At 46.2% G+C, this 10,968-nt stretch overlaps 1 protein-coding gene across 2 annotated transcripts in view; it reads left to right on the top strand.

The window, feature by feature from the left end:
- Positions 1 to 3,678: 3,678 nt before the first annotated feature.
- Positions 3,679 to 10,968, top strand: part of LOC123096186 (protein transport protein SEC23) — an 11,005-nt gene continuing 3,715 nt past the window's right edge. For both annotated transcript variants that reach the window (XM_044517834.1, XM_044517833.1), the window contains exons 1-10: positions 3,679 to 3,944; positions 4,248 to 4,859; positions 4,950 to 5,165; positions 5,334 to 5,507; positions 6,346 to 6,507; positions 7,239 to 7,381; positions 8,215 to 8,290; positions 8,379 to 8,554; positions 8,646 to 8,727; positions 8,937 to 9,014. In XM_044517834.1, the coding sequence (XP_044373769.1) occupies positions 4,350 to 4,859; positions 4,950 to 5,165; positions 5,334 to 5,507; positions 6,346 to 6,507; positions 7,239 to 7,381; positions 8,215 to 8,290; positions 8,379 to 8,554; positions 8,646 to 8,727; positions 8,937 to 9,014 (1,617 nt within the window). In that variant the 5' untranslated portion in view covers positions 3,679 to 3,944; positions 4,248 to 4,349. The remainder of the gene's footprint in view (positions 3,945 to 4,247; positions 4,860 to 4,949; positions 5,166 to 5,333; positions 5,508 to 6,345; positions 6,508 to 7,238; positions 7,382 to 8,214; positions 8,291 to 8,378; positions 8,555 to 8,645; positions 8,728 to 8,936; positions 9,015 to 10,968) is intronic.

Below are 10,968 nucleotides of genomic sequence, written 5' to 3'. Positions count from 1 at the left end.
CTATACCTAGTTCAATCTCGTTACTGGCAAGTATCTTTACTCGTTTCGTAATACATCATCTTGCAACTAACTCCTTAGTCACTTTGCTTGCAAGCTTGTTGTGATGTGTATTACCGAGAGGGCCCAGAGATACCTCTCCGATACACGGAGTGACAAATCCCAATCTCGATTCACACCAACTCAATAGACACCTTCGGAGATACCCGTAGAGCATCTTTATGATCACCCAGTTACTTTGTGACGTTTGATAGCACACAAGGTATTCCTCCGGTATCCGGGAGTTGCATGATCTCATGGTCGAAGGAACATGTATTTGACATAAGAAAGCAGTAGCAGTAAACTGAATGATCATATGCTATGCTAACGGTTGGGTCTATTCCATCACATCATTCTCTATCGATGTGATCCCGTTATCAAATGACAACACATGTCTATGGTTAGGAAACCTTAACCATCTTTGATTAACGAGCTAGTCTAGTAGAGGCTTAGTAGGGAGACGGTATTTGTTTATGTATTCACACATGTATTTAAGTTACCGATCAATACAATTCTAGCATGAATAATAAACCTTTATCATGATTTAGGAAATATAATAATAACCATTTTATTATTGCCTCTAGGGCATATTTCCATCAAATACGTGACATCTCAATTCATGTGTTTTTCCTATCCCGATATTTTGAATTCTTGTGTTCCAAACGAGGCCTCAAATGGGAGTCGTTTCTATCTCACCTCTTCTCTTCTCTTCCACTAAAAAAATCTCACCTCTTCTCTCTCTCTCTCATTAAACCTTTTCACATTTTTTGAATACCCACATGCCATCCTCTTTGTTTCTCTACTTTTCTACTCCCAATCTTGGTCTCTTTTTTTGCCGGAACCCAATCAATGCCTAGATCGTTTCTTGCAAAATAAACAGGCTCTACCTTTATCGGGCACTTCCCTCCTCCACATAGGATTTAAAGAATGAGAGAGAATCTTACTAACGATTGTTGTTAGAGATGCCCTTAGGCACATGTAGGTCAGTTTTTTGCTAGACTTCTTTTAAACATTTTCTAACATCATGTAGCCCAAGTGAGTGAGAGAGCAGGAATTGAAGCAGTGTACTAGTTCACTTTATGCCCTCTATGGCCATCAAAATTGCTAACATGGTCGGAGATGCAGTGGGCCTGGATGTGGATGCAAAGGGTTATGCTTTTTTGGTGATTTTTTGAGGTTCAGGGCATGGATCAAAGTTGATGAGTCATTAATTAGATGGGTTCAATACGAGAAGGCAAGAGCGAAAGAGATTGAATTCTTTGATATCCAATATGAGAACCTGCCCTACTTTGGCTTCTCATGCAGCCTACTAGGTCATGCTAAGTTATTGTGCCTTACTCTGAGAGGAAGAGATGAATTCGGCCGGTCACCATATCGTGAGTCTCTTGCATTCATGTCGATCAGGAATACGAGTCTTTTAAATCTGGCGGGACTAGTCACTACAAAAAAAAGATACGTCTTGTGATGATATGCATTTGTCATAACATGTCGCCTTTATCATAATAGGAGCCGGGGGAGTGCTCCTGCCAGCGATTGACATGAGCATGCCCTTCCACTCCGAAAGCCGCGACTGGATGTGGCCAAGGTTGAATTGTAATTGCATGGAAGCCAACTATTTAGCCACCAAAATTTTGAAGAAAATCATCCAGGTTGATGTTATCACACCGAATAGGGGCGTCCAAAGACTTGGAGGGTTTTATACTTAGGCTTGTCGCGATGGCGAAATCATGGAGCAACAACATCAGGGCATCGATCTCCTGCCGATCAGGGTTAGCGAAAAAACGACATCGTCGGCGTAGAGGCATACTCTAAGCTTGATCCCTTGACCGGGCAGTCACGCAAAGAGCTCCATCTCGGTTGCAGCCTTGAGTAGCCGCTGCAGGGGTCAATGGGGATGGTGAAGAGCAGCGGCGACAAAGGGCCACCATGCTTCAGTCCTCTGCGATGTATGATCGCCGCGCCTGGCAATCTATTGAGGATGAAGAACAAGGTCGACGTAGACAGAATCAAGGCTATCCAGTCTCTCCATTTGGCACTAAAACCAAGCCATTAGAGAAGCTTAAGCAAATATTCCCATGAAACACTATCAAAGGCGCTAGCTATATCAAGTTTGAACATAAGAGACAAAGTTTACTTCCTATTCAGTGATTTGACGCAGTTTTGGACATAGAGATAACTATCATGGATGCACTTCGATTTGAGGAACGCCGTCAGCGTCGGTGAGATGATGTTGTCAATGACAGCCACAATCTGATGGAGAATGCCTTGGTGATTAGTTTGGCGACATAATGAACTAGGTTGATCGGTAAAAAATCCACCATGCATGTGGCGGCGTCCTTCTTCGGAACTAAGGTCGTCATTGCAGTGTTAAGGGCACCAAAATCCCACCCCTCTAGTTGATGATTGACCAGCAGGCACGGAAAAAGGCGTCGTTGAAATCGTCTAGGCCAGGTGCCTTCTCCGTGGGAGACGGCATGATCGGACTCCACACCTCGTCCTTAGTGAACGGGTTATCCAGATCTCCTGGAGGGATTGTCACTCAAGGGTGTTTTGACGGGGGGTTTTGGTTCCCATGACCTGGCTGAAATGGCTATGGATTATGGGCTAGTTTGGTTGACATCCACACCACTCCACGCCTGACTTGGACAATGCCTAAAATGTGCCTGGGAGCAGTTTTGTTCATGTCCTGAAAAGAAAAAGTCTGCCTGGCCTAGCTGACCCAGCAGCTTCACTAGCCTGGGCAGGTTAAAGCAAAAAAAGGGGGTTAGGCTAGGCAGTGAGATTAGCCTGGCCTAGGCCGATGAAAGAGACGCATGGGTTGCAGACATACATGATCTTGAGTTATTTAGCAACAGCACTGTTGTACTTTTTATCAAATCAGCCCCTCAATCTTGTTTCTTAATATTTTTGTCTTTAGCCCAGACTAGATCTCGAACCAAACAACATCCGCAAAAGCATGCCTGGTAAGGCAAAATTTCTCTCTTTTCCAGGCTGTCGCCAGGCATCAATTTCTACCAGACATGATGCCCAAGACATCAACCAAGCTGTCCCTATCTCCTCCTTGTCTACGTGAATTGTGGTGATGCTGTTGTCCTTTTGAATGGAGTGAATGAATTCTTTCATCTTCCCAAGCACAATTTGTAGTAAAAAACACCTTGTGCTCGCATCCCGGCCCTTAACCCAGTGACCCTCGAGGTTTTGCCTTTTCCAGGAACCCTCGATTGAGCCAATCCAATGACCCTTTGCTTTAACATCCTTCGTGGATCCCCGCAAAAAAAACATCCTTCGTGGATGAAATTTGCTTGGAGCGAGGCATCTGGATTCCTAGGTATCTAGGCCTTTTTCGAAGATAAAAACATGCTTTGATTTTATCTTTTTAGAGAAAAAGTGAAATACACCATGCTGATTGTTAATACTTTTTTCATGGACACGGATTGTATTCTATCAGTCATCAGTAATGCTTCGTCTGTCGTAAACCTTAAAATGATATGCCGGCCCAGTCTCTCGAAGGTGCTCATAGGGGTAGGATATGCGTGTGTGCGTTCATAAAAATGAATATATACGCGTATGTATAAGCGCTTGCGTTCATACTGTGTTAAAAAAAATAATGCTTTGTCTGTGAAAAAGAAGCGAAGAATCTCCAGGGGATAAAAAAAAAGAGGAGGAGGAGCGAAGAACGGTGAGAGAAGACCATCTTGGCTTCGCTGGTGTTCTGGGTTTCTCTGTTCGTGGCCAACTGCCCCAGGAGGCCAGAACCCCCGCGGCTTCCCCGCTCCCTACTCCAGCGCCCCTGCACGGAAATACCTCTCCTCGCCGTCGCCGTCGCCGTCGCCGGCGCCGGAGAAGAGGAGTACAGGGCAAGCCTCCCTGCATCCATCCGCCGAAGCCGCGCCACCTCCAAGGCGAAGGTACTACTCTCTCCGCATCTCTCTATAGGGTGGGGTGGGCAGTACTGACAGCCCCAATTCGATACCATATCTTCTCCCGTCACGCGAACCCTAACGTAGCTTTGCTTAGGCTGTTCCGATTCGCCATCCATTTCCAAGATGACACACCTCGATCCATCCGTTCGCCCGCGAATTCGATTCGATTGTTCCCAGCGCTCTGTTGGTTCAACTTACCCTCACGCCCCAGTTCCAGCCCGCTGTTAATTTGGCTAATTTTTTCGCGGGGTATTAATTTGGCTGATTGATTAATGGCTATATATGCAGATCAACGGCTTCGTTCTTCTGGTGGAGACCTGGTACTATCGCCAAGGCTGAGGGTGTACTGAAGAAATTAGGTTTGAGCAACCTGATCACAGAAGAGAATCAATGTCTGAGTTCCTGGAACTCGAGGCCCGGGATGGGGTGAGGATGACCTGGAATGTGATACCCGGCACCAAGCAGGATGCTGCTAGCTGTGTCGTCCCTGTCTCGGCCATATACACTCCTCTGAACCCCAACCCTGCCATTCCTGTTCTTCCTTACGCCCCACTCCGCTGCCGCATCTGCCGCTCCATCCTCAACCCCTTCTCGGTCGCCGACTTCGGTTCAAAGATGTGGCTCTGCCCTTTCTGCTTCCAGCGCAACCACTTCCCCCAGCAATACTCCGCTGTTTCACAAAGCAATCTACCTACCGAACTGTATCCTGAATGTTGTACTGTGGAGTACATGGCCACTGCCGAAACAGGTCCTGTGTCGCCACCGGTCTTCCTCTTTGTTGTTGATACTTGCATGATTGAGGAGGAAATCGGCTATTTGAAGTCTGCTCTAGCGCAAGCAGTTGAGCTGTTGCCGGACCAATCCCTCGTCGGGTTCATTACTTTCGGGACATATGTGCAGGTTATATTCACCTTTCCTTCATATAAATGTTTCACTTTTATTAGTCTTCTGGTCAAAAAAATTGATATGAATACATGTTGACTCATGTAGGTGCATGAATTGGGTTTTGGCTTGTTGCCTAAGTCACATGTGTTCAAGGGGACAAAGGAGATTAAGAAGGATCAAATTCTTGAGCAAATGGGTTTCCTTACAGGGAAAACAAAACCCACAACAGGTGTGATCACCGGCGCAAGGGATGGTGTTTCAGCAGAAAGTATTGCTAGGTTCCTGTTGCCTGCTTCGGAGTGCGAGTTTATTTTGAATTCAGTTAAGAACTCTCCTTGCATTAAAAGAAGACATGATGATAAGTTTGTCCAGGAACTTGGACAAAACTTTACGTCTCTAGTGCACCGCAATATTTTTTTGATTGCAGAATATTATTTTGGAGGGAAAATTCAATTGCAAACTGTTGATGCTGGTTTTCTATTTCTTTAGCTTATAGAAGAACTGCAAAAGGACCCGTGGCCGGTTTCTGCTGATCAGCGAGCATCAAGATGTACTGGAGCTGCGTTAAGTGTTGCAGCTAGCCTCTTGGGGATTTGTGTGCCTGGATCAGGTGGTAGAATTATGGCATTTATAGGTGGTCCATCTACAGAGGGACCTGGTTCTGTAAGTAATTTCTCTAATGAATATCACATCTTATTTTGATGCACCCACAGTGATAAGAACAAACATGTCCCTGGCTTTCTATTCCCAACAATAATTATGCAACATTTCTTAGCATGCTGTGGGGTATTCTAACACCCTTGCCCAATTCGCCTCCTGTTCTTGCTAATAGTGGTGAGTTTAGTCCCAAAATTGGCTAGCCTAGTTGTGTTGGGAGTAAGAAGTCGGATAATAGACCATGGACAACCCCGTACTGAGTTGGGTTGATACTTTTAGTGGAAAACGAAGATGAAAGCCTTTTCTGATATGTGATGGGCATACCTAGGTATTACGTATTTAGAGTTCATGTGAGGAAAGTTTGTGGGTTTGCTCACTTTCTCTGTGCTTTGCAATTCCAGAGATGTTTCTTATGTATTCTGTGTAATGAAGCTGACCCGGCTTTTCTACTCAAGTTAGCTCATAACTCATTAAAAATCATGGCCCCTTTTCTGATAAAGTAAGTTCCACCGAATAATAATCTGCACAACATGGATTATGAGTCCAAGGACTAGTCAAGACTAGTCTGTAGACTAGTCTATGAGTCTCAACTTCAGGGCCGACTAGAGTTCAGTGTCGACTAGTCTATGAGTCGAAACTTCAGTGTCAATTCGTGTCGATTAGTCACGCTTAGTCTATGAGTCTCAACCTCAGAACTACTTGTCGACTCATCGACTCGTAAACCTCACATTTGTCATGATGATAGTCCAGTGTGGAGATTGATTTTTTTTGTCGAGTTAGATTTTCCTTTGGAAATAGCATGATACATTATTTTAATCTAATGGTATTTTTTGCAAAATTTCAGATAATATCTAAGCCGTTATCTGATCCAATTCGTTCGCACAAAGATCTTGATAAAGGTTCTGCTCCACTTTATAACAAAGCCGTTAAATTCTATGAGGAGATTGGAAATCAACTCGTGCATCAAGGGCATGTGCTCGATCTATTTGCATGTGCACTTGACCAGGTTTGTCCCCTGCCCTTCTTGTATACATTATTCATATCACCTCTTGGTCAAGGATCAGGCATTAGCTTGTTTAATTAGGATATTGTTCACTTGAACCAGTGTTGCTGTGTATCATTCATAGATCTCATAAGCATGTTTGTCTCACCATAATGTGAAAAATATTAGTTTAAGCATTTATCGTCTCGTAAATATCTGTGCAAGCATTTATTTTCTTGGAAGTTACATGACTGTAAGATACTATTATTTCAGAATTCAGAGTGGATGTACATAATATCATAATGCAAACTTCTCTTAACCCGATTTAGTAGGAATTTTGGCAAAATTTATCGGCTAATGAAATACAGAGAGGAATGATGACCTTTTATGAGTATTAGTTGACAACCCAGTGATAATGTGCAAGACATCCTCTTTTGATAACTGTCTAACGTGCGTATGCCAAGGTTTTTTAAGGCGGTGAGGCGTCATAAGGCGGTCAACCTGAGCGCGTAAGGCGGAGAAAATGCTAAGGCACTGCCAGAGGGCGCCTTACCGCCTGTGCGTCCATAAGGCGGCGCCTTAAAAACATGGGCATATGCAATACAATTTGTCAAAAAGAAAAGTATTAAGGACAAATGTTAGTGCAAAAACTATTGTTAGTTAGCACATCACCGCACACCGTTGACTTATGGGTTATCTTCTGATGTATATGCACGGTTACCTTGATATGGTTAATAATATATTCTATTCCTCAGGTTGGTGTTGCTGAGATGAAGGTTGCAGTGGAGAGAACCGGGGGAATAGTTGTGCTTGCAGAAAGTTTTGGCCATTCTGTTTTCAAAGATTCACTTAGACACATTTTTCAGTCAAGCGATAGTGACCTTGGCTTATCGTTCAAGTAAAGATACTTTTCTGCCTGCTTGGTTTAGCTGCATTGCTACTTTGTTAGTTCTAGCATGTTTACATTTGTCTTGTCTTCTCTGCAAATGTAATTAGGAATTTGCTTTGAGTTCTCTTTTTGCTGCAACAAGAAAAAAAAGATCGGGGTATCGGGTCCGGTATGATGATATACGTGGTAGAGTTGGGGTAGCACTGATTGAAAAGAAGCTTGTCCAACATCGTCTGAGAGTGTTTGGGCATATACAGTGCAGGCCTCCAGAAGTGCCAGTGCATAGCGGACGGTTAAAGCGTGCTGATAATGTCAAGAGAGGTCATGGTAGACCAAACTTGACATGGGAGGAGTCTGTAAAGAGAGATCCGAAGGACTGGAATATCACCAAAGAACCAGGCATGGACAGGGGTGCGTGGAAGTTAGCTATCCACGTGCCAGAACCGTGACTTGGTTTCGAGATTTTATGTGTTTCAACTCTAGCCTACCCCAACTTGAAAGGCTTTGTTGTTGTCTGTTTTTGCTGCAACTTCAGAAGTGTGATATTGTTACTTGCTGCTTTTAGCTTATTTTCAAAGGCATCTATGATGATCAGAGAAACTGCAGATAAGTTTAGTGCTATCCGGTACTGATTAAGTGACTTCGAACTTGGATGTACTAATTGACTATGCCTCTTGAGGCAAAAGTGTTTGTGTGATACTTTTCCTAATCATCATCATACGTTTGTTTTAGGTGAAATGGCTGTTTCAAGGGTGTAAAATACTTCATGTCATCCAGTAACCTGCTGTAGTACAGCCTTGTTATTGAGTTGTCTGATTTCTGTATTTAAATTATTTTTGCAGTGGCATATTTGAGATCAACTGCTCCAAGGATGTCAAAATTCAAGGCATCATTGGACCTTGTACTTCCCTGGAGAAGGTACAGTATGCGCTTAGTTACATCTTGATGTTTTAGAATGATGATTGTATGCTGTACTTAGTCTTTTGGCATGTTGCTGCTTCTGCAGAAAGGTCCTCTATCCTCAGATACAGTTATAGGTCAGGGGAACACTAGCGCTTGGAAGATGTGTGGTCTAGATAGGAAAACATCACTATGCATAGTATTTGATATGGCCAAAAAAGATGCCCCGGACGCAATTGGTCAATCACAAAATAATCTGTTCTACTTCCAATTCTTAACCTAGTATGGAATCTGCTCCCCCTCCCATCTCTTTTATAAACAATTGATATTGTTGGAGAAGTATATATGTCTGACCTGGAGATGCCACATGCAGTTATCAGCATCATGACGGGCAAATGAGATTGCGATCGACTACAATTTCAAGAAGATGGGTTGCTGGTTCTGGCAGTGTGCAGGTAAGTTTTACCTTTGTTCCCCTTGATGAGTTTTCTTTCCTTTTAAATGTTTTTCTCCTTCCATTTGTACCCATTTTCAGTAATAGTTGAGCTGAACAATTGTGTTTAGCCAATGTCAGTGTGTTACCCAGTGTTTTAGTGCTTTTACAGACTTTTTAGGAAAAATCAATGTAATATTGTTGCTCATTGGACTAGTACATGTGCTGTAGGAGTTAATAACTGGCTTTGACCAAGAGGCAGCAGCAGCAGTCATGGCACGCTTGGTCTCATTTAAGATGGAAGCTGAGGTACTTTCTGGTAGTCTGTTTACTTTTCATAAATTGTTTCAATATACTTAATGCCCCATGACAGACCCATCTTTTTATGTTTGAGAGATGGAATATAACATCATAAAAAATTTGGAAGCACGAAATTTGTAATTGTGACCTGTGGGCTCCCGTGGTCCGAGTGGGGATATGGATGCACCATACAACCTTTTAATTCCATGATACCAATGATCCTTAAATATGTAGTTCTGTGAAATTGGTCAGTCAATTTGTAGTTTTGCACTAGTTTGTACATTTGTCTTTGGTTTTGTGAAACAATTATTCCGTATATTTATTAGTTGGAGGCAATACATAGTCTGAGAAAGAGAACAATTTTATAAATTATCTCATTAGTTGAGGATGTGAAGAAAATTGAAATCATCACATTAGGAGGATCAAAAGGTGGTAGAACCAGGGGTCCTACCGGACCTGCTCCGGAGGTTGTAGGGGAAGGATGGAGCGGGGCGAGGCGATGAGCGGACGCGCCGGCGGCTGGGCGCCGTCGCGTAGGTGGGAGATGGCGGCAGCTAGGGTTAGAGGCGGCTAGGGTTCTGGCTCCTCTGGGAGCCGGGCAATAGGGATAATAATATTCTTATTGCTTAATTCCAAAAAGAGTCTTACAGCCTATATTTATAACCTAGATAACTTGCATAAGAATTAACCTAAGATAACTTGTGGGCCAAGCCCCTAACTACTGCCTGGTGGGCCTCCTCCGGTTATAAGCTAAACCGGTCATAACACTTCTCCCCGCCTGCACAAACAGCTCATCCTCGAGCTGTAAGGTGGGGAAGCGCTTGCTGAAATCCTCGAGGTGATCAACCAGCGTCAAACACCTTCTCGACAGCTGGGGCGGCCAGGTCGGCGGCGACGGCATCCTCCGGAATGTAGTCTGCAACCTCCAGGTAGAAGAGTCGCGGGCAGGCGTGGCCGGGCGTGTAGGGCTCGTCGCAGTTGAAGCACAACCCGTGGCGGCGACGCTCGAGTAGCTCGGCTGAGGTAAGCCGGCGGAACGGGCGCGCCGCGGTCGCGGCAAGGGATGCCGCGGAAGCCTGCGCAGGCCGACCCTGTGCGGAATCCGGCGAGGGTAGCGACCCAGCGGCCCGGGACGGTGATTCCTGCTGGATGGCCACCGCGCGGCGCTCGAACGCGCGGGCGTAGTACATGGCCGACTGGAGATCCTGGGGTCCCCGAAGCTCCACGTCCACGCGGATGTGATCTGGAAGTCCACCGACAAAGAGGTCGGCCCGCTGCTGCGCCGTCACGCCCGACGCATGGCATGCCAGGGCCCGGAAACGGCCAGCGAAGTCCTGCACCGTGGAGGTGAAGGGAAGGCGGCCGAGCTCCGCTAGGCGGCTCCCGTGGATCGGGGGCCCAAAACGAAGGAGGCAGAGCTCGCGGAAGCGCTCCCAAGGGGGCATGCTGCCCGCGTCCTGCTCGAGGGCGTAGTACCAGGTCTGGGCTGCACCGCGGAGGTGGTAGATGCCAGCCAAGTGCGCTCTGACGCGAGCGTGCGCTAGCCACAGAAAAACTGCTCACACTGGTTGAGCCAGTTAAGCGGGTCCTCCATGCCGTCATAAGTGGCGAAGTCGATCTTGGCGAACGGTGGCGGCGTCTGGGTCGGCGCGCCATGGCCGACCGGCTCGGCGGTGCGGAGCAGCGATGATGACGACGCCCGGTCAACGGTGGGGAGGCCGTCGTAGGCCCCCGCGGAGCCGGACGAGGCCCCAGACTGCAGCGTGGGTACCGGTGGGTCCCCGGCCTCCGTGTAAACTGGGGGTGGCGACGTCCCGGTTAGCCAGGCCAGGATCGGGGACGGTGACGGCGGAAACCGGACCTGCTGGATCGGGAGGCCTCCCGGTGTGGACTGGCCCAGTCCGGAGCTGGGCGGCGGCGGCGGGAGCTGGACCGGCGCGGTTGGCGCGGCTGGGGCCGATGC

Source organism: Triticum aestivum, chromosome 4D (genome assembly GCF_018294505.1).
Source record: "Triticum aestivum cultivar Chinese Spring chromosome 4D, IWGSC CS RefSeq v2.1, whole genome shotgun sequence".
Classification (NCBI taxonomy): domain Eukaryota; kingdom Viridiplantae; phylum Streptophyta; class Magnoliopsida; order Poales; family Poaceae; genus Triticum; species Triticum aestivum.
Note: the sequence above shows the minus strand (reverse complement) of the source record. Positions and strands in the feature narration are given on the sequence as shown.